Below are 23847 nucleotides of genomic sequence, written 5' to 3'. Positions count from 1 at the left end.
TGGTGCTTATTAGCGTTCAAACGCACCAGACCCGCCTGCACGGATGTCTACTGGAGGCAACTATACCCGCAGAAGCTTCTTTCTTGCCGATTCCACGACGTAAGTTGGTTGAAACGGTTTGTTTACTACATCGCGTATACGTATAACGCTGATGCTACGTGGCTCGAATATACCACTAGCGCCGATGACGGAGAAACTTTGAAGCTTCATTCTGTCAGTTTTCGAGTCATAAATTCATTATTATTTCAACGTGTGGTGCTTATTAGCGTTCAAACGCACCAGACCCACCTGCGCGGATGTCTACTGGAGGCAACTATACCCGCAAAAGCTTCCTTCTTGCCGATTCCACAACGTAAATTGGTTGAAACGGTTTGTTTACTACATCGCGTATACGTACACGCTTTTCCTAGCTTGTGTGAGCGTACGCACACATTCAAGGCCCGATGAGACGGCAGCCTTAAAGGGCGTTCTAATTCTTTCGTGAGCCAGTGTATGTCTGACTTGTCTTAAGTGGCTGTCCAGACTACACTGTCTTATGCCACTAGTAATCCGCTCGGACCGGGTTAACCGGGTTACTCGGGTTATAGATGTCTTGTGTTACCCGATTAGACGGGTTAGTCTACGGTACTAGGATACCGAACGCGGTAAGGGTGCGGGTTACAATCCCTGATTAGTATTGGTTGGGACAAGATCAGGGCGTGGGGCGCGCGCCCGCTCGCGGGCACGTAAAGCATGGTAGCGAACCGATGTGGGTATGTGTTAAACTCGGTAATTCTAATGTTAAGTTATGTTTTGTTTGCGAATATCTCGTAAACCAAAGCCGACCACCAAAAAGTTTAAAAGGAAATGTTCAGAATGGTAACCTTGACAACAATAGTGATATTGACCCCATCGCGCGATACTTGTAACCGCAGTCTCATTTTGAACATCCCCAAAGTCACATCGGTTCGCTGCCATGCTTTACGCGCCCACGAGCGGGCGCGCGTCCCCCGCCCTAGTCAAGCCCCAACCAATACTAATACCATCAGCTGTGAAACAGTCAACGGCGACGAGAGGATGGTTGTACCATAGTCATATATAGACGAAGCGTAAGCTGAGGGGGGTGTAAGATTCGCGGTAAGGGGAGCGATATAGGAAAATCGGGTAACGCAGTGGTTATGCATGCCGAATACTTCCGAAGCTAACCCGACGTGCCTGTATCTGACTTCTGCCTTTTCCCCTCCAAGCCTACCGTTCCCCTCGCCGAAAGTCCCAGCTTCTGCTCCGTCTATATATGCCTATGGGTTGTACGTGAAATCTTGCTGTGCGCTGTCCTGATGTGCACTAAAAAAATGTGCGTTAAATTGCATGTCTTCTAAATTGTATGTGCACTATACTCTTGGTCCTATATTGTATGTGCACTATAAATCGCATGTGTTCTAAATTGTATGTGGACTATCTTCTGTGCACTATTCTAATGTGTGCTAATTTGCATGTGTAATATTGTACTGTGTAATTTTGATATGGAACCTGTCCACGCATGGCAGAGATATCGTAATATCATCTCATGGATCTGTCAGAAACGGTAAGATTTTCTTACCATACATGTACAAAATATACATATATAGGAGACTGAATTATTGTCTCAATTAACAAGGTAAGTCGCCAAATAGATTCTTTAATAAATTTTTTATGTAGACTCGCAAACTCTAGAACTAGAAATTGTCCAGAGAAGGTTCAACAGAGAAACATCTTCTTTCGCATAAGTTTCTGCAAATTTGTACCATGCATGTACAAAATAATATAGTGTAACAAATTGCATTGCATTTAAATTGCCAGATATTTTTATTCCAGCAATTTAGAGTTTTTATGTAAAGCTCATAGAAATGAAAGGAACACAGAGGCTTGGATAAAAATGAAGGGGACGCACAGGCTTGGATGGATAGAAATGAAGGGGATGCACCGGCAGTGGAGGTTGTCCGGAGAAGGTTAGATAGACAGAGCATCTTGTTTCGCACAAGTTTCTGGATATTTGTCAAATAAGGTAAATCGACAAAATTTGTCAAAAGACATAGCATTAGGAATTAAGAAAATTATGGTGGACTGCTTGCAATGTAGAGCAAGTCACATTAGTGAAGAAAGTATGCTGAAGACATCTCCCTTGATACTTTTCAATCTTTTGTGAAAGACATTCGTAATAAATCCACAGTAGAATCCACAGTAGTTCACACGCTATTCATTAATTTTATTAGTTTCCCATTAACAATCTTTCAATTCATCAATAAACATACTAAATTAATTTTATTCCAACACCAATTAATTGTAAATGTGACTTTCATTCATATATTTACAGATAATCGAAGCAGATGATGCAGTGTGATCTACGTCAGGCTATGTACGCACAAATTTGCAGGTAGGGTTTTGCATACGCAATTATTCATTCACTTATCTTGACATATGAGCACGTACGATGATTTATAAATAATTATTAAATGTGTCCTATTTTAGTTAACGATGCAGATGAAGAGAATTATTTCAACAGCTGAAAGGAAAAGTAACCCTGCTGCACGAGCAAATGAAAAAATAAGCACATTTTCATGTATAAAATAATAAAAAATACATAATACCCTATGCAAATTATCTTTATAAAAAGAAGTGAAATCCCCATAAAAAACTTAAAAAAAAGTAAAAAAATTACGCCAAGTACATGAAATCAAATAAATCACAAAAAAAATAGAAGATAATAATAATTATAAAATAAAAAAAAGTTGTGAAATCAAAATAAGCTGCAAGTACATAAAGGTGCTTTCAGTCAAATACGTGGCCTGGCGTGGCAAGGTTTTCTCAGATCATCAATACCCATACTTTCCCTCTCATGGGCTTTCAGATAATTTGTCAATTTAAAACTCTGACAATATGCGTACACTTTCATTATTTTGCGTTTTCAAATAAATCTTATTCATCGACACCTTGACCTTGCCTTGACATGTACCTATAGTGTCCTAAAATTATAAAGCCAGTAATTGTAATTTATAGAAAACTTAACTGAATATCGTTTGATTCCTTAGATTTAAATGCAACTATATAATTAAAAGGTAGCTGTAACTGTATATATGTATATATTTTTCTGTTTCATTATTAAGTATTTAATAAAATATTTCAAAAAAATAACACGAATAAAATTTGTGTAAGAATTATGTGACCTTTCGTTTCTCAAAGAGTTTCCAAACGGTCGTTTAGCTGTCTACAACGTGAGCACGAAAAGAGAAACCGATCGACATTTGGAGATGTAGTAAACACCAAGCCTTTCCAAGAACTGCGTCGGGGCCTGAACAACGGAGGCTTTGACGACTGTGACGCCATAAGGCATTCATAAATATATTGTCGACGACACATCGTTGCTTTCTCGTAGAAATATATCATTTAATCTCTACTTTCGGCGGTTCCTCTTTTATTAATCTTACATTTACTACAAAATCTTCGTACCAACATATACAGATATAAAAGTAAACTGTTACTTTCTGTCCCCCATTATTCGGAACACGCGTCGCTGCTCGCCAATTCGGTCTCCGATGTTTAAATAAAGAATTGCGTTTATTTCATCTGTACACAGGATTTTATACAGAAATCTGGTTTGTGGCAATAGTTTTATTCGTCACTGTATATTCAACGGGGATCCACGAAAAGGATATGACCAACGGATTCATGTATGAACGACTTAGGCCGTGGTTGCAGGGGACGCGTTTTCCCGCGAAATCTCAAGATATTAATGTCGATGCCGAAATAGATTACATCGATGAATGTTATGTTTACACAGAATCAAACTTATTTTGTTACACGTTTATAAAGTGTAATACATGTATTAAAATTTCTGATTCAGGAGTTTTATACGTACAGTAATCGATGAACCTCTATCCTAATGCGTTTCATTCGGCACACGTGACTAACCTTAAAGTCGCAAAATAAATTCTTTAAATTTATATATTTCGCACTTGCGTTCGCTCTTCAGTTCCAGCAGTTTGAGCACATTAGGAGAAAAAGTTGATAACGACGATTTAGTAAAGAACTCAACGAACAGACTACAACCGCATACGCATATACTGCTACTTAAATTCAAAGGACCCGTAGAAGAGAGGAGGGAAAAAGGAAATGACTATCGTTCGTTGGGCAGTATAAGCAAAATGCTGGAAACGCCATCCTGTGTTAAAAACACACAGGAAAAACAAAAATACAAACATACATAAATTCAAAATGACTCGGTTAACGGATGCGATGGGCATCCCACCGAATTTTCACCAGATATGTAGGCAGTGTGGCCACCTCTACGGATTTTTTCGTAGATCTAGGGATTTCTTATATTGCCTACGGATTTACGGATTCCAAACCGAAATCTACGGATTTCTAGTATTTTCTTCTTGTCCCCCCTTTTTTCCTTTTTTGTTCGTAATATGACCAACGAATGAATCAATTTATTGAAGTGACATTTATCACTACTACTCTTCCGGTTCCGATCCAGTTTGCGGCACCGGCACATGGCACGTGTATTCATGTACACTAGGCGCCAGAATCGGCTTCCCTTCGGAAATTTGGCAACGTTGCATGTCACTAGAACCGCTGAGTTACGCCTAGTGTAATGCAACGTTGCCAAATTTGTGTATGTACAGCCATTATTAAAATAGAACGAGAAATTCAGCACTCTGCAGAAGGATTTTTAAACGGCATTTTAAAAACAAATCAGATGTAGATGACGAAATAAGTGATGAATAAGTTATATACATACATATTATATATATTTATTAAAAACAGTTTTTTAAAAACGTATAAATAAATCAATAATTGTAATACCTCATTATAAGGATTAAATCAATAAAATATACCTAATACCTACTTAGTCAACGGCCTGTTTCCTCCTCATTATACTGTTTGCACCCTGTATACAGGGTGTCCCACTAAGGAATGGACAGCGCGATATCTCTTAAAGTATTGTCGATAAAAATATAAAAAAATAGGGAATTGCATGGTTCGAGGGGGCCCATTTATTAGCGCGAACGAATTTTGTTTTCGATTATTATTTTAAAAGATACGATGGTCAAGTTCGGTTTTTCAAATGGAACTATTTTTTTTGAAGACCTGAGTTGATAGTGCGTTCCAAGACAAATTCAATAAGCTTTAATGTATACACTTTATTTCCACTGGTTTTTAAGATATTGCGCTTGCAAATTTACTGATTTTCACTGCAAGAAACCCCTCTGGAATGGCAAAAACCGGGGGCGGTCTTACTGGCGCCACGGGTGGCACTGCCTGTTGAAATGGATACTTACCTGCCAAAGGTCTACGCCAGAAATGGCAGGCCCAAAGGCTGGACAATTCTTTTCCGTCAGTAATGCTACTTAGGTAGGTACATCTGCGGTATCGAGAAGCGCATCGTTACTTTTATTTCGCACTTGCTTCTACGCTCGGATGGCCGGTTCTTTTGTGAGGGATGCAAATCCGATTGGTTCTGATACAATCTGCTCCCTATGGTTGAAATTTAGTCTAGCAACTTTTACTCCTCCTAACCTAACCAATCCAACTTGCATCCTTCCCAAAAGAACCGGCCATCCGAGCGTAGAAGCAAGTGCGAAATAAAAGTAACGATGCGCTTCTCGATACCGCAGATGTACCTACCTAAGTAGCATTACTGACGGAAAAGAATTGTCCAGGCTTTGGGCCTGCCATTTCTGGCGTAGACCTTTGGCAGGTAAGTATCCATTTCAACAGGCAGTGCCACCCGTGGCGCCAGTAAGTCCGCCCCCGGTTTTTGCCATTCCAGAGGGGTTTCTTGCAGTGAGTATCAGTAAATTTGCAAGCGCAATATCTTAAAAACCAGTGGAAATAAAGTGTATACATTAAAACTTATTGAATTTGTCTTGGAACGCACTATCAACTCAGGTCTTCAAAAAAAATAGTTCCATTTGAAAAACCGAACTTGACCATCGTATCTTTTAAAATAATAATCGAAAACAAAATTCGTTCGCGCTAATAAATGGGCCCCCTCGAACCATGCAATTCCCTATTTTTTTTTATATTTTTATCGACAATACTTTAAGAGATATCGCGCTGTCCATTCCTTAGTGGGACACCCTGTATATTGGTGTTGGAATAAAATTAATTTAGTATGTTTATTGGTGAAATAAAATATTGTTAATGGGAAACTAATAAAATTAATGAATAGCGTGCGTGGCAACTACTGTGTATTTTAAAGTATTACGAATGTTTCATAAAAGATTGAAAAGAATCAAGGAAGATGTGTTTTCATCGTACTTTCTTCACTAATGTAAATTGCTCTACATTGCAAGCAATCGACCATAATTTTCTTAATTATTAATGCTATGTCCTTTGACAAATTTTGGCGACTTACCTTGTTAATTGAGACAATAATTCAGTGCCCTATATGGTGTAAAAACTCGTGACATTTAAAAAATTTTGACAACTTACCTTATTTGACACTTGGCAGGTTATGATTGATTGACACTAGGTACTATTGCGAGATGAGAAGAAGCAAGACTACCACCAAGCTGAAATGTCACAGGGGCAAGGGGAATCGCCCGCTCGCGTCAACAAATCCCCTCCAACACAGTTCGTCCCGTGAAGAAGAACGCAAACGAAACCAATCGCAACAATCCGCGGATATGGACAGCCGCTAAGAACCGAAAAGCAGGACTTCTTGGAGGGGATAAGGTGGAGCGAGCGGGCGATTCCCCTTGCCTCTGTGACATTTCAGCTTGCGTGTAGTCTTACTTCTTCTCATCTCGCAATAGTAGGTTACGTTTACTACCGACCTAAACGCAGCTGCTTATTGTCTTTTTCGTGCTGCGTGAATTGGCGGTACATTTCCTCACCCTTTCATGCTCCCCTCTTGCCAACACTTGACGATGGAGAAAATATCTTAACATAAAATTCGCCAAATCGACAACGTATTTTCCAGGGACGCTCATTGGCCGCAGTTGGCTTCGCGTTGGCGCTGGCGTCGGCTGGCTGACGTCACGACATTTTCACGCACACATTAACGCCACTCCTGTAGATGTTCCCCCTCCACTACGACTAGGATTAATTTAGGAATTCCAGACCATCTCTGCCCCCAGCGGAGAAGTTCACCAGCCCTGACATATATCGAGGGTAAATTAAGCTTATTGCAAGGGAATACTACAGTTTTTCAGTGACAATACCCACGCACTTTTAGTCAGAGTTGGGAATTAACTAAATAAAAAATTATTTAAATAACGGATCAAATAAAAGTTTCTTTATCTTTGAATTATTTGGCGAATAAAATTCATTTTTTTATTTGACGAGAATTTATTCGACGAAGAAAGTTAATTTTTTTATTTAACGAGAATTTATTCGACGAATTAAGTTAATTCTTTTATTCGTTAAGCGTTTTAACTTCAGCATTAAATACATTTTTCATATTTAACCTTAACTTTATTCGACGTTGAATAATTTTCTAGCACGGGTTCTAGTCGCCGAGATCCGTCATTGGGCGATACTATGTACAAAATTGTAACGCGCGGGAATCCTCAATCCCCGATCCTCGGCGGCTCGAACGTCCAACAGAAAATTATTCGAAGTCGAATAAAGTAAAAGTAAAGTTAGAGTTACAGTTAAAGTTAAAGTTAAAGTTAGAGTTGAAAAATTTATTGGGCGTTAACCCGGGTTAAATTTCTTCGACACATGACGAATAATTTTTTTAATTTTGATTCGTTATTCGAAATTCTTATTTAAATAAAATTTTTGCCCATCTCTGCTTTTTAATATTTTTTATTATAATTTCTGTTACATAATAAATACATTTGAATTAAAAGATGTAAAAGACTAACAATATTAAAATATATAATCCTTATATACATTATGTCAGAGTTTTTATAAACTCTAATTAATAGGGTATATGTTATAAAATAAAATTTGTAGATAGTGTAAAAATCTGGGAGGAATGTTTATTATTATAAAAGTTGAGGTTCCGGTCCAACACCACCTGCATATCGGTAGACCAATAATGCTACATCAATAATTAATTTGTTAAGATCGCTTGAATTCTCACATTCTGCATATACTCGTACAATATCCTCAGTTCCAGATGGCCTGAAAATAAAAGTAATTTTTTTTAACTTGGATCACCTAAAAGTATTATATTTTCGTAGACCGCCCTCAAAATAAACTTTTATATGTTATTTCGAAAGATACCTATATAAGAAATCAGTTTCGCCAGTGATTATATCTAAATGATTTAACTCATTACACACAGCAGTATGAGTGACTATGTTATCTGTGATTAGAAAGTGATAGTTTAAAGCAGCGCTGTCCAGCGTAGGGGCCCCTCACGCGCCTGCTTCCCCTTCCAATTTTTCTTTCGCGTAGCGTGCAGTCCGTTGTCAAGGACACAGCGCGATGACGGGTAAACCAGGCTAGGTCTATCATCAAGGTCGCACGGAAATCCCGTACGGCATGACTCATTTAGCGGTGGGAAACGCCACGCATGTGCGCGATGGCGCTGCAAAGTCGACCAATCAACGCTAAGGTGGGAATCGAAACGGCGCCACCGTCAAGCCAAATCAACTACCAAGTCAAGTGAGGCCGCAGCCAACCAGCGTTGACAACCGATTCCCGGCGACGCTAGTTGGCCTGGCTTGCCTAGCTTGGCTTGGCTTGACGGTGGCGCCGTTTCTATTCCCACCTTGGCGTTGATTAGTCGACGTCGCGGCGCCATCACGCACATGCGTGGCGTTCCCCCACCGCTAAATATGTCATGCCGTACGGGATTTCCGTGCGACCCTGTCTGTCATGGTCGCCTCTTTAGTGTGCCGCAGTATCCCTGACAACACGGACGAGAGTGGGAGGGCTCCGAGTGTACGCCTACACGACCTTGGACAGCGCTGGTTTAAACTTTAAACTATAACTATGTATGTAGAGTGATCGAGTACTGCTTGGAGAAAATTTAAGGAGTGATTCTAGACACCAGAATAAGACAAAAGTGTTTCAGTACGGGTAAACTTGTGTACTTTTTTAATTTTCTTTTTTTTTTACATGTTTAGTGCGAGATCTAATATTTTTTCTTTTTTGGAGGTGGTGTGATTCTATGTTTTGTGTGATTTCTGGACGTGTGCATTGCGATAGCACACAGTGGATATAATAATAGAAACAATGGATTTTAGCGAGCAGGCAAGTTTGGTGTTATTCAACGATATCCTTTAATTTTTAATTAACTGTCGCAGAATCATGTGGCCATGCCGATTGTGGTGAAATTTCTCGCAGCTTCTCTGAGATAAGTGACCCCGTGAGATGGTAGCTACCATTACTTGACCTCTTACCTAAGTTCTCCCGCGTGCAGCGCTACACGCGGATTGCCTGCTTTTAGGCACATCTTTAAACGCTGATAACTAACAATGTCTCAACAGCAATAACATTATTCTTAACGTTCGTCTTATTCTGTTGTCTAGAATCACCTCATAAGGGGTAACGCCACGGTGATAGGCCATAAATGGTAGTATAACCTTGGAGGTGATATTAAGGAAATTTATGAACTTTATTACAAATGTAACATAAGGTTCTTATGATATGTATAGAGAACAAAAAAACACATTTTTTCAGATGTTTTGAACAAAAAATGGCAGCATAATAGCTGCACAGCCGATAAGTATTTTCCAACTGAGTCATTCCCTGGCAGAATTTTTCACGTTGACAGACCTAGAACAAAGAGACAGAAGGTTTTGTCTTTCTGTTCTAGGTCCAACAGCGTGGACGTGAAAAATTCTACCGCGGTATGACTCAAATGGAAAATACGTATCAGCTGTGCAGCTATTGTGCCGCCATTTTTTGTTCAAAACATCTGAAAAAATGTGTTTTCTTGTTATTTTTTATACATACCATAAGAACCGTATATTACATTTTTAATAAAGTTCATAAATTTCTTTAATATACTTTACAATAAAAGAGTTCATTAAACAAACAAACAAATGTGTACCGTTTAGTTTCTGTTCCTTGAAAAACTAACGTCTGAGATACAATTTCTGCAGGATTACGCACACATCTAAAATTGTATATAGAATACATACAATATGATTATGTGTATTCAAGTCATACAGAAATTGTATTAGTCGTTCCCGAAGTTCGATGAATTTAACTGAAGAGCACCTACTCCAAGGTTCAAATTTCCCGGCTATAGTAATCTGCCCCCCCCCCCCGCATCAATTCGCTAGAGCAGAGCTGTCCAACTCGCCTCTTGAGAGGCAAAAGCCGTCCCCTACTAGCGTCCGCCGTTGCCATTGGCACACAGCGCGGCCGATTCAAAGTAACAGTGAACGTCGGCGTCGCGCGTGTCGTCTCAGCTTCCTTGTCTACGGAAATGTCGCGCGATTTCCTTGACGACAAGTCACACTGCTCGAAAGGAAGGTTGGAAGGGGAAGTAGACGCGTGAGGGGCCCCTACGCTGAACAGCGCTGTGCTAGAGGGTACAGTCCGCATTAACAAAAAAATACATTGAGGTGTCTAGACCCTGCGCGCCACTTTACAATCTTTACATATTACGTAGGCAAGGTCTGGCAAGATATTGTTTCAAATTAGACAGGTATTTCCAAGCAGTTACTTCTACTTTAGAAGGGAAAATATGTAATACAATGTCCTTTCATCATTCTTTATCTAATACTTGGTAGTGTGAATATTAAAAATGTACTGACTAGGGTTTTGGCCGCTTAGCCGACTAACTGATGAATTGGCCCCCAAGAAGCTGACTAGTCGCCAACTAATCGGCGACTAAAAAAGTGGCCGGATAGTCGGCTTAATCGACTAGTCGACCACTAGTCGGTACATTTCTAAGTTGCTTTGTGTTTTTGAAGTAGAATTATACCTAGTCAGCCACGTCCGTTTTGCAGACTTTGCTCAACGCCTGAGTACAAATGTTTGTGACAGAAAGACTACAGATTTGACACACGATTTGTTATATTCGATGATGAAAGCAGACTGACAGCAGAAAGCCAACAGATTGTGCTGCCTTAACCTGCGAGCAGATTGGTGGCAGGGTCTGCTGATACAATTTAATGGCAGAAATCGATCAGATTCTGTGCAACGCGATTTGGGGGCAGATAGGCAGCAGGATTTGCTCGGTATCTGCCGTCAATCGCAGGCTCACCGCTGATGTCAGGATCTGACCACAGAACCATAGTTAAATGCGGACTTAGTAGGCCCCGAATCTGACGCAGGATCTACTCGAATCTGTTGGCAATCTGCTAACATACTGCGGTCAGTTTGTTTACTGGGTACATTATTGTTTCAGTATCATGACCAGATAAAAGGGGAAAAATTCAATAAACTTGTAGAAAAGTCAAAGTAGTTTTATAACATTTTATTATTAAAAAATAATTAACTATTTAATGCTTGAAAGAAACTACCAAATAACGGCCAAGTTAAGAATTGCTAATCAGAATTCGTAAAAACTACCCATAATTTTTGCAATTTTGTCAATTTCAAACGTTTTTACATAAACTCAGATCCTTTAATAAATTCTGGTCTTCAACTGTTAGAGTAATGCCCAGTCCCAACATCGTTTGTGTTAATATTTACAAACTAAACAATCTTTTAGGGTAATTATAATTATGTAGACTTAATAACCAGGGCCGCTCCTGGCAGGGGTGCAGAAGGTGCCTCGCACCTGGGCGCGGCCAAACGTAGGGGCGGCCGCAGGCCGTTTATTATATGTAAAAGTTTGATTAATAAAAATAATAATCGAAACTCTTTTGCATGATAACTGTTTAAAATTATGCATGTATAGATATAAAAGAAAACACTGCATATTGAATTCTTAATTAAAGAATTTTTAATTAATAAGGGCGGCAATATTGTTTTTGCACCTGAGCGGCCAAAACCCAGGAACGGCCCTGTTAATAACTATAATAGTATATAACTATAGAGTATAACTAAAATGATATCGTACCTTACAAAAGATCGACCTTTTCTGTACTGCGATACCACTTTATCAATTTTATCTTGTAATCCCGCAGGAGTAACACATCGTCTTTCTGCATCAGTCATTGTTATGAGATTTTTATCGCTGACTTTTACTTTCAACTGTTTATTTGGTAAGTCTTCGTAACTTCTTTCCCAGTCTGTAATACTCCAACCTTTCATATGCAGAACCGTTTCTACCAATAGCATATCACTAAAAGCATCACCAACTGTTTGATTGATCACATTGATTATATTTGCTAACTTCGATGCAGCTGCTTTTTCAATTGTAGGCAATCTGTAACATTAAAGTACGTGTAAATAAATTCATATTATTTAGATATTTATATAATCAATATTATTTATTATACACAAGGTGGACTATTTAAATGGGAGCACTTAAATATCTTCCCTATATAGAGAGATGCGAAAGAACAGTTTCAAATAAAGTTAAACTCTTCATAGGGACAACTGAAATGATAGAAAGAAAATTCCCCCAAAACAATTCTTTCCAAATTTTAAGACTATTGATAATTTGTTACATTGTATAATTTTTTGCCTATACTCTTATAGAAGATAAAAAGATAAATCTAACAATCTGTTACCGTGTACCATACCGATCATTTAATCTGAAGATAATATTGTCCATATGTAATACCCAATAATATTATCCAAAGGAAAAGATCACATTATATTTATTTTACAATAAAAAGTTGATACTGTTTTCATTCACGATGAATGCCAACAATGTTTACAAACGAATTATCGTTTACCACGATAAATCTACATCAGAGTAGACAAAGCAAAGAATTACTGCTATCTATTTATATGACTTTACAGAACATCTGCAAGAACTACACGAATGCATGAGCCGATTAATGATAAGGCATATCAATGGAGGCTACTTCCTAGATTTCCCATCAAGTAATACTTTCTTTAAGCTAAGTGTCTATCTTTAAATCAAATGATTTCAGAACCCATGTTTATTATATAGGAGCCGGAAAGAGAGATCCACGGCGCCGGGAATCGAACCCGAGCCGTCCGCGTGCTGATCAGTCGCGTTTGCCACCACGGCTAAAGGTCTGCGCACACATATCCGTTCCGAGTCAGTTCCGTGGTCGTAAAAGGTATCGGTTGCTTGTTTTGGAATGGAGCAGCGCACACTTGTCAGTTCCGTGAAATTCGACGGTCTCTCCGTACCCGTCAGTTCCGGGCCGTGAGGATCAGTGTTAAAAGATATCGTTTGCGTGCTTTACAATGGAGCACCGCAGACTTGTCCGTGTCAGGGTTCTCAGCAGATGTCAGTGTAGAATCCCTATCCGTTCAGTGAAACTAAAATTTGGTTGCCAACGATATTTGGGCATTTGGACTGAGTCCTGAAATCGAGGAAAGGTGAAAAGCACGACCTTTTTTTATGACCGTGAAAGGTTCTCGGGTCGAAGCTCTCGCACCACGCGCTTCGGGGTTCCTAGACCCTTGAGTCATAAAGACAAGGACAGCAATAGGCCACTCAGTAATGAAAATGGGCATTTCTATAATTAATATTATATCTCTATACAAATACCACCAATAGGTTGCTGGAGTTTTCGCAATGGAAATTATACCAAACATGATATAATTCTGATCGTTATTAATGATTGTAATGAAAATAGTTTTGTATTTGAATTTTACGCGGTAAGGTATAGGGTATGATCGGATGCATGAATGCTGGGTGTTAGGGAAATGGAGCTGGATGTGCGTTTCAACAGGGCGTGCAAACTTTAGAGCAGGGCTGTCCTGTCCAGCGTAGGGGCCCCTCATGCGCCTGCTTCAGGGGAAGAGTCCAATCTTTCTCTCGCACAGCGTGTCTTCTGTTGTCAAGGAGACCACGCGACGCTAAGAAAGTTGCCATGACGGGCTAGCCGGGCTAGCGTCTTCGCGGTTAGGGGGGCTCGCTCGAGCGCTACGCACGTCGTACTTATGTGTTAGTCGCCTCTTTAGCGTCGGGCGGTATCCCTGACAACGCGGACGAGAGTGGGAGAACCCCAAGCTCCCGCGGGAGCAACCTTGGACAGCGCTGCTTTAGAGCTTTTTCACACAGCGATACGTGTATGATGCATACTGATTTTCCATTGATCATTATAGCTTCCATAAGAACCGTTCACACGACGATTCTCATATCGCGATACTGATTTTGTCCACCCCGCAAACGTCGGCCGCACGATACTTTTTGTCTGAAGTCGACAGATGAAGCGTGGAAACGAGCGGACTCTTTCACACGACGCGGGGCGAAACACGTATCGCGATAGGTGTCGATCATTTGTTCTTCAATAAAAAATATCTTCTCGTGCCTCACACATTTTTGGACAAAATATTTCTCTGAAAGAATGAATGAGATTGAAGCGTTATGTATTTGGATTTTACACAAAAGATGTAGTAAAAAACGAGCGAAGAGGAAGCATTGAGTTCATCCCATAAACAGCATTAGACATGAAAAGGGAAGAGTGTGGATGAGATTGTATAGATTAAAATGTACTTTTACATTAATAATTAGCAGTGGATTGCTGATGTAGAGGAAAACAACCATTTACAGGAAACCAGATGTTTTACTATGTACCAGCATTGGAGTAAAACTTAGTTAAATCTACCTACTTAAGGGATTTGTAAATTTTCATTACAGGTACAGGAAAAAAATGGAAAAAGCGACCTTCATTATTTTCATCGCTATTCCGACCAATTGCGATTTTGTTCAAAACGACGAAACACGCCACCTACATGGGAATCTAATATTTCTAGCTTCTAAAAAAAAATCACGTCGTTTGGACCAATTTTAAAAATGTTATTCTGTTTTGAAGGGTGTACGAATACTTTTGTCACCTACTGACTGAAAGAACTGTACAGCAGGCTCGCAGAAACGGCTGAATTGGGACTGACCGAGCCAGAGCAGGCCTCCTACACAGTTGTCAGTGAAATTAGGGACACCGCACGGATACGGAACTGACACGGAACGGATATGTGTGCGCAGACCTTAAGCCGACTCTCCGCGGTCTCTGTCCTCCGAACTCCTCATAAATGGACGCCACCTATGTGCCTCACTCGCACCATAAGCCCTTGCCTAAATGCCGGTGCCTACTACAATTACACCTATTTTTTGTTCGTTTTGTGCTGAAGAATACGCTTAAAATTTTGAGGTAGTATTTACAACTTATCATGTATACATATATACAATAATATAAATTATGTAAAATACATGTAAGAATATTTACTTTACCAAATAATGAATATTATTATTAACAGTAAACTTAAATAAAACTTACTCCAAATTTTCAGCAGCATTTTTTATTGTTTGCATGACAGTATCTCTGAACAATACAGTGCCATGTCCATTTGCTTCAAAATATATTCCTATATCAAATTCTAATGCTTTTTTATGTAGATGCTTTACACCAGTCGATGCACACACAACTGGAATTTGCTGAAAAAAATAGTTATAATTATAGCTCGTGTTATTGGCAACTCCACTATTAAAAAAAAAGTAATTTTTATAAGTTTTCTAACGTCACCAATTTCAATGATTTTTGGATATGATGTCGTGGACACGATTCTGAACAACTTTTTCCTATACATGTTACCGCCGCTCGACCTTCGTTTCGGAGATATTTGCGAAAAACTTCTTTTAACTTATTCCGACGCAACGCATTCCACTTTCCAACTTGTCCTGGGTATTAGTATTGGTTGGGGCTAGATTAGCGCTCGCGGGCGCGTAAAGCATGATAGCGAACCGATATGAGTCAGGGTGTCGACGGGCATCCTCAAGTTTCTGGTTCAAATCTCTACACTCACATCAGTTCGCTATCATGCTTTACGCGCCCCCGCACTAATCTAGCCCCAACCAATACTAATACCTGGGACAAGTTGAAAAGTGGAATGCGTTGTGTCGGAATAAATCAACAGAAGTTTTTCGCAAATATCTCGAAAACGAAGGTCGTACGGCGGTAACATGTATAGGAAAAAGTTGTTCAGAATCTTGATCTTGATAACATATCCAAAAATCATTGAAATCGGTGAGGATGGAAAACTTCTAAATAATTACCAAGAAAAAAATTAACAATATCAACGCACCAGTACGTTTGAAATGTAGTTAGTGGAACCACCGTTAGCATACGCTGTTTGTACTAACCCAAGTTGGAATGTTAAACGACTTTCTTGTAAAAGCTCTTTAAAATATCCTGCGATAAGCGTTGCTATTCGATCGCCATCCAAAAGATGAAATTTACTATTTCCATCCAGGTAAAAATAAACTACTCTGTCTGCATCACCATCTATAGACACACATCTAACATTTGGTGTGAGAGGAAAATTTATAGGTGGTACTTGTTTCACTTTAACATAATCAGCCCCGCACTATAAATACATTTTTTTAAATAAAATACTAAAATATATTCTAATGAACTTATATCATTAATACTAAAATATATAGTTGTACCATGTGATTTAATTCTCCATTTCCATCATTGGATACATTGATGGTGAGTGTTGTTCCCAAGTAATTTTTAAATTCTTTTATAGCAATTGCACCAACACCATTAGCTGCGTCTAATGACAACTCAGCTACATACCGTTGGTTATTAATCGCATTTTGTCTTATATGTTTAAATGCGTTTGATAATTTTTCATAGTAACCACGTAATGTAGGATTACCATAACTACCATTAGTATTTGTACACACAACAATATAATGCAACTGAGGTGTTGTAACTACTCCAAAATCATTTACAGTTCCATGTAGAGCTTGAATGCCTGCAATAGCAGCATTTAATAACGCAGGACTACTTTCTCTTGTATCTCTACCAGTTATTACAGTTGCATTTATAGACATATTAATATTTTGTTCTTTTATAGTTTGTTGTACTGTAGAGATCAAATTTGAATCTTCCACATTGGCTATCTTGGTTGCTATGGATTCCCAAGATGCTTCTAACATTTCACCAGCTGGATCTATAAGTTTTACACCATTATCGGATCCCAGATTGTGACTGGCAGTAATCATTAAACCAATTGCAGCTATGAGGAGATCAAAGTTTTTTTAATGAAATATTTAATAACATATATATACTTTCATATTTAATTTTATATTTAAACACACCATTCTTAACTTTTGCCCTTAACACTGCTAAAAGTCCCATTCTGTAAAGGACATGTTCAAGAGCATCTGCCCTGCAATACAATTTAAAAAAAAATGAAAATAATTAATGTACTAAATCAGGGTTGACTAACTGGTGGCTCGCGAGCCACCGGGGGCTCCTCCGCCTTGTTGCCACGCTGAACGGCCCCCCTCCATACCGACCAGACTCTGACGGTCGCGGTGGATTCCTCTTTCTTTCCTTCTCTTTTTGACTGCAATCGTCAGAGTCTGGGAGGTATGGAGGGGGCCGTTCAGCGTGGCAGCAAGGTGGAGGTGCCCCCGGTGGCTCGCGAGCCACCACTTAATCAACCCTGTACTACATGATTACAATACATAATGAATATTTAGTTTATGTCATTTTGTATAGGTAATGCCATTAGTTTGCTGGCTTAAAATGAAAATTTCTTTACTTCCATATTTGCCAAACATAACGAGAACGTTATAGCGAATTCGGTAACTCGCACTGACTCTGCACTGGTGCCAAAAAATGACTTGGATTGGTTGATTCTTATAGAGCTATCTTCGTTTCTATCAGAAACAACCAATCCTAGTCATTTTCTAGCACCACTGCAGAGTCAGTGCGAGGTGCCGAATTCGCTATTAGGTCGGTGTAATGGTGTAGACGCGCGTCTCGTCGCTGGCAACTTATAGGGTAGATGTCCCAATTACCGTGCTTTGACGCCGACTTGCTCGCGAGGGAATTAATTACTGACTTCTCTTACTTTAATTTTGCTTGATGAAAATTTATATTGGTGTTTTGAACTTTTCTCTTTATTAAGGCATTTTTTCGGGTTGAAACTGATAATTTTTCATATTTTTTTATTTGAAATAAAAATACATGTTTTTGTCCCAATTACCGTGCCCTGAAAAATACGTTGTCCCTATTCCCGTACCCCCAATCACCGTGCCCTTTTTTGAATAGCGTTCCCGCGGTTAGGTTATGTCTTTGAACTTTGAACTGTTCAAAACATTTTTTTGCTCTACAAAAGGTGTTTTTATGTAATTTTAATATTACCTTTTCATTACAACAGCAAAATATGCAAATATAAATTTCTGTTCACCCGTTCTGAGAAACGAAAGTAAGGTTAGGTTTAGCAGTTACAGAGGGAGCCATTGGAAGGGCCACGGTAATAGGGACAAGCGTTAAATTGCTGTCCCAATTAACGAATTCACTATAAAAATACGATAACTTTTCAAAAGTGCTCATTTTGCTATTTTTTCATAAAATTTGAACCTTTTATGATATAATAAACACTTTACATAAGTGCAAATCATGATAATTATTAATTTATTCACTTCTGTAAAGTACGTGTTCCTTACCGTTTCCAGTAAGGATTTAGGTAAATCCATCGAAATCTTCATATACATTTTTGAATTTTTTTTTACTACGCTTTAATTGTTTTAAAATGCAACCTTCCCGTTTGTAACACATACATTAATAGATTAACTTAATTAAACAAATTTCTTTCCTTATTTATTCATGCGAGTTTTTCTGTACGGCTTCTTTAAGCATAAAGGCACGGTAATAAGGACAGGGCACGGTAATCGGGAAATTTACCCCAGGGTAAATGTCCCAATTACTGCCAGCGTTCCTATTACTGCTACTTCATTTATTTTACTTGATAAACACGCAACGTATAAAGAATAGTGTAAAAAAGAATTTATCATAAAATTGGGACTGTTTTTCTTACTATTATAGTACATTCTATATACGTTACGTTTTTTTTAAGTGAAATAAATAAAGTGGCAGTAATAGGGACATTGACAGTAATATGGTTTTTAAGCAGCGTTGTGGGGAAACCGCTCTGGCCTGTTTTCAGTGGGGGAAGTTACGCATGTCCACGCATGCGCGGGATGATGCCACGACGTCGAACCAATCAACACCTCGGGAAACGAAACGACGCCAGCGCCAAACCAACTAGCCAAGTCAAGTGAGGCCGCAGCCAACCAGCGTCAACAACCGATTCCCTTGGCTAGTTGGCTTGGCCTGGCGCTGGCGTCGTTTCATTTCCCATCGTTTTCCATCTTGGCGTTGATTGGTTCGACGTCGCGGCGTCTCACGCGCAGGCGTGGACGTACGTAACTTCCCCCACTGAAAACAAGCCAGAGCGGTTTTCCCACAACGTTGTTTTTAAGTGAAAAAAGTGGACAAAATAGAACACCAAGGTGTGGAAACCGACAGGCTAACATCAAAGTACACTAGGCGCCAGAACGGCATCCAATCGGAAATTTGGCAACGTTGCATGTCACTAAGCATAACTCAGCGGTTCTAGTGACATGCAACGTTGCCAAATTTCCGAAGGGAAGCCGATTCTGGCGCCTAGTGTACAGACGAAAGATAAAAACGGAGGAAGAAATAAATAAGCGGCGAGGAGAAAGGTGGCGAAAAAGAAAAAGGTAAAGAAAACAAAAAGCAAATGGAGGGACAAAGAATGTACAGAAAAGAAAAGGGAAAGTAGAAAAGCTCTAAAGAGGTAGCAGAAAGGAAAAAGTACCTAGCCAAGAAGAACATAAGGGCAAGAAAAAAGCAGGAAAAAGAAATACAGCCACTGATAGACATAAAAGAGATATGGCGGTATATCAACAAAGAAAGGTGAAGAAGAATAGGATCGACAAAGCATATCAAAATGGATGCATGGAGGCAGTACTTTAAAGAAGGGTACGAATGGAACGAACAAGAAGAAAAAACAGCAAACCTGCAAGAGGAGCTGGAAACAATAACGATAGAAGAAGTTGTAAAGCAACAAAAAAGATTGTAATCAGGAAAGGCAGCAGTGGAAAATAAACTAGAAAACACGACATGGATATATGGAGGTAGGAAAGTACCGAAGAGTGTGAAAGGAGTCGGTTTTCCTGAGATATGGAATGAAGGCTTTGTATCCCTAATATTCAAAAAGGAAGGCAGAGGTAAGGAGAAGAACTACAAAGGTATAATGCTCGTCAACACAGCGTACAAGATGTATGCGATGGTTACAGGAAAACGATTGAAAAAAAGAAATAGAAGACAAAGAACTAACCCCAGAAATGCAAGCAGGATTCAGAAGTGGAAGGAGTACAATAGACAACATCTTCATCCTGAACTATGTCGTGAACAAGGAGTTACAAGTAAAAGGAGGTAAATTATGCACATTTTTGCAGATTTGAAAGCAGCCTTCGACAAGTTAAACAGGATAAAGTAAGTGAAATAGTGGAGGAAAGTTAATAAGTCAACAACTGAGAGGGAAGCGCACAACCTTTGCAATACCAAGTTGGTGCGATGAGTGCAAAATTATTACTTTTGGGGTCCCCTATAATTGCGAAACGTTTTGGCCAAATTGGTGTTCCAAAGGTCATTGGTGAGCACACGAGTCCTTATGGGAGAAAACATCAAGGAAATAAATAGAGAAACTAGAAGTGTGGTCAAAGTCAATGAAGAAATATCTAGGAAATTCTGGACAAAAAAAAAGGAGTAAGGTAAGGATGCTCGTTAAGTCCAACTCTATTTACATTGTACATAGCGGATTTACATAGTAGAGTATATGAAGAAAGGGCACTCAGTAGGAGTAGTAATAGGAAACTGAAAAATATGGACCATTGTGTATGTGGATGACATTGTCCTAATAGCAAAGACCGAAACAGAAATACAGGAAATACTGAAGAGGTTGAAGAACCAAGGAAAAGGACACCTCATACTAAATGAGGAAAAATCAAAACTGCTAGTATTCAAGAAAGGAAGGAGTAAGAAAAAGAAAGACAAATGGAAATGGGGGAAGAAAGAAATAGTAAGAGTGAAAGAATTCAAACACTTAGGGAATCATTTCCAAAGAAACGGAAGACCAGAGCCCACTTGTTAGAAAAACAGTCAAAAAGTCAATGATCGCGATGAGAGAAAGTTGGAGACTAGGACAAAAAAGATTTAAGAATAACTTCGAGATAAGAATGATATTTTTTAATAGTCTAGTTAAGAGCATAATACTATAAGCAACAGAAATATGGGGCTGGGAAGAGGAGGTGAAGGTAGAAGAGATACGGGAAAAATTTAATACACCAGCGCACCTTTTTTACTGGAAGAAAGAAGAAGCCAAGATAAACAAAATAGTGAAACAATGCTGGGAGAGATATTTAACGGGAGGAGAAAGGTCCAAATGGGAGAGAGAAAGGATCGAGTACTTTAGGAAGAACGGGATAAATATGCAGATAGTACAAAGGCAAAGACAAGAAGGAATAGAAGTAGTACAGGCATTAGTGCAGATAGACTGGCACGAACAAATACAGGAACAATATGAGAGAATAAGGAATGGAAGATATAATAAAAGCTACAAGATGATGAAAGAGAACACGAGACCAGTATATTTATCAGCAGATTAGGGTAAGAGAAATCGGGCAATGATCGCAAGGTTTAGATGCGGAAATAGAGAACAAAGGAACAGGCACTGAAAACCGGAGGAAAATAAATACGGGATATGCAATAAGAAATTAGAAATGTTAAAGCATATATTAGAAGAGTATGAAGGCATAGACAGAGAAAAGATAGAATAAATATCAGAGAATTGTTAAGAGACAACGGAGAAGGAAGACAATGGATGCAGAAAATTATAGGTGCAAGGAAAGCAAGAAAGGACACGAATTATGTAATCCCAAAGAAAACTTAGTTGACACACATAATATGAATTACGCGATTGTATTGTATAGCACGTATATATCTCTCTGAAACTTGTGTATGTACAACCCCTTTCTAAGGCCAAATGGCAAAGAAATAAACGTTTATTATTACTACCCAGCAGTGTAATTCGAAAATTTAAATGCCAATCGATACATTCTATAGAGCTATAGAAAATGATTTTCTATAAGCTTGCAGAAATGATATTATGATACAGAATTGTGTAGCAAGAAATAAAAGACGATGAAAAAAAAAATTAATAACAATAACTACATTATTACTATAGGGAACCCAGTAATTGTAGGACAGCTTAGCTAATGACTTAATGGTGCTAATAAGAATTTGAAACAATTCAATATATCATAGCTGATTGTACATCAACACTGTGTTAATCATATTTACGAAATTTTAATTTGGAACCACAATTTCATCAAAAACACAAAAACCAATTAGTAATAAAATGAAACACAATTGTAGTGAAATATATTACAACAGATTTTTACTGATTTCTTGCAAAGCTTTGATATTTGTCATTTCAAAGTCATAAACACTTGCCGCGTAATTAGGAAGTTCCTTAACAAAAAATCAAAAACGAGAAGATGAAATTGCCTGATGCGAACTATTCTAGTGTTTTTACTAAATATCCATTGTAGTTATAGAGTACATTGACATTATATGAAATTGTTAAATACCATGTAAGGAGTCATCCTTAAATTACGTAAGGCTTTTTTGGGGGGGAGGGGGTCGCAAATTTCTTACGTTTTCTTACATGGAGGAGGGGGGGAGTCAGGTAGCGTCTTACATATTTTTTAACCTAATTTTCAATAAATACAAATTCTATCATTAATGTTCCGGAAATGTAGTTATAGTTTAAATTTCCCGAAACCGAGTTCAATGAATTATATAAACCTTTAAATGAATTTGAATAACTGAAAAAACTAAGTTGGAATATCAAATCTTACGAATTCTTATATTGGTGGAGGGAGGGGGTAAGAATTCGCCAAAATTACTCTTACGTAATTAAAGGACGGCCCCTAAACGTAAGGAATATTGCCGAAATTGAATTAATTTTTTATATATCAAAATGAGGTAGCAAAGAAAATTTAGGAAAAATAGAAACAAAGATTAAAAGAATATGTTTGAAACTACATAAAACAATTAAATAATTCATTAGAAAAATGATGTACTAGAAACGGTGAAAACAGTAATTTTAAAAATGTGAAAATTAACTAACGATAAGTAGATACATTTTATTTTTAATTCCTGCAATTGAGTATTTCAATGATTAAATAAATATTCATATACATTAGCAATAATTAAAAATATACATACGTGATTTTAAGTATAAAAATAAGTTAAAATATAAAAGTAAAAAGCTTACTTTGTTCTGAAACCGGCTGTCCCATATTGAACATAACCATCATGTTTCTTATTATATTTTGCATTGAGAACGTTTTCCAATCGTGAAGAGTCCATTGTTTATTAACTTTTGCTTCGGTAAATGGTAAATCGTATAAAATTTGTCCACGCGTATGCAACAACACCTGTTACATTAACCACTTGAACGAAATGCTACAAGGTGAAAGTGACACGGAACACTATATACATACGATATCGCACGTAAACAATCGAGAACATCGAATATCATAATATTGTAAAAATATAAATACAGTTTCATAAAATGTACAATAACATACAGAACAATAAATAGTTCCAAATTCAATTTCAAATTTACTTACTTTTATATTTGAAAAAATGCACATTAACCTTTTTCGTAAAGTTTCGCGAAACTTTTTATACACTGTTAATAAATAGTTCTCGTTTTTGCAGAAACCATTCGGACTTTTCACTTGTAATTTTCATTGTGACAGGCAAAATATATTTGCTATTATAAGAAACTAAATTGTGCCGTCTATCACATTCAATTAACCTGAAATATTACTTCGAGCTGGTTAAACATTTTGTCCATCTAGCTTTGCTAGATCAAATTACGTTTCTGGAACAAATTTTTAATGAAGGGGCATCAATTGAACTACCAATATGTCTTATTGATTACCTTACTCTTATTAAGGGCACCCGTCGGTTAAAAAAT

General features: G+C 38.2%; 1 protein-coding gene and 1 long non-coding RNA gene across 4 annotated transcripts; one reads left to right on the top strand and one right to left on the bottom strand.

Annotated features, from left to right (window-relative positions):
• Positions 1–7763: 7763 nt before the first annotated feature.
• Positions 7764–23740, bottom strand: Nst (phosphoglucomutase 3-like protein nst). 3 transcript variants are annotated; one of them, XM_076814084.1, is made up of 8 exons: positions 23453–23740; positions 23137–23327; positions 17078–17148; positions 16418–16995; positions 16112–16335; positions 15249–15452; positions 11942–12250; positions 7764–8097 (listed from the first exon to the last, which is right to left on the bottom strand). In XM_076814084.1, the coding sequence occupies exons 2-8, from the start codon at positions 23229–23231 to the stop codon at positions 7959–7961; spliced, it is 1620 nt and encodes a 539-aa protein (XP_076670199.1). In that variant the 5' UTR covers positions 23232–23327; positions 23453–23740; the 3' UTR covers positions 7764–7958. The 3 variants fall into 3 exon arrangements, with proteins under 3 accessions (XP_076670199.1, XP_076670197.1, XP_076670198.1); XM_076814082.1 differs by having other exon boundaries at positions 15249–15406; positions 16054–16335; positions 23453–23731; XM_076814083.1 differs by having other exon boundaries at positions 15249–15406; positions 16054–16335; positions 23523–23731.
• On the top strand, positions 19352–21875 carry LOC143369809 (uncharacterized). The gene is made up of 2 exons (XR_013085492.1): positions 19352–20023; positions 20093–21875. It is a non-coding gene; the product is annotated as an uncharacterized LOC143369809 (long non-coding RNA).
• Positions 23741–23847: the final 107 nt, after the last annotated feature.

The sequence above is a fragment of the Andrena cerasifolii genome, chromosome 6, assembly GCF_050908995.1.
Source record: "Andrena cerasifolii isolate SP2316 chromosome 6, iyAndCera1_principal, whole genome shotgun sequence".
NCBI classification, from domain to species: domain Eukaryota; kingdom Metazoa; phylum Arthropoda; class Insecta; order Hymenoptera; family Andrenidae; genus Andrena; species Andrena cerasifolii.
This window is presented reverse-complemented; position numbering and strand designations above follow the sequence as displayed.

Excerpts from the sequence above, each read along its gene's own strand:
- Nst (XM_076814082.1), bottom strand. The coding sequence starts at position 23,231 with ATGGACTCTTCACGATTGGAAAACGTTCTCAATGCAAAATATAATAAG. Across the intron at positions 17,149-23,136 it reads ACAGCCGGTTTCAGAACAAA|GGCAGATGCTCTTGAACATG; the intron begins GTAAGCTTTTTA and ends ATTGTATTGCAG. Across the intron at positions 8,098-11,941 it reads AAAGGTCGATCTTTTGTAAG|GCCATCTGGAACTGAGGATA; the intron begins GTACGATATCAT and ends TTTTATTTTCAG.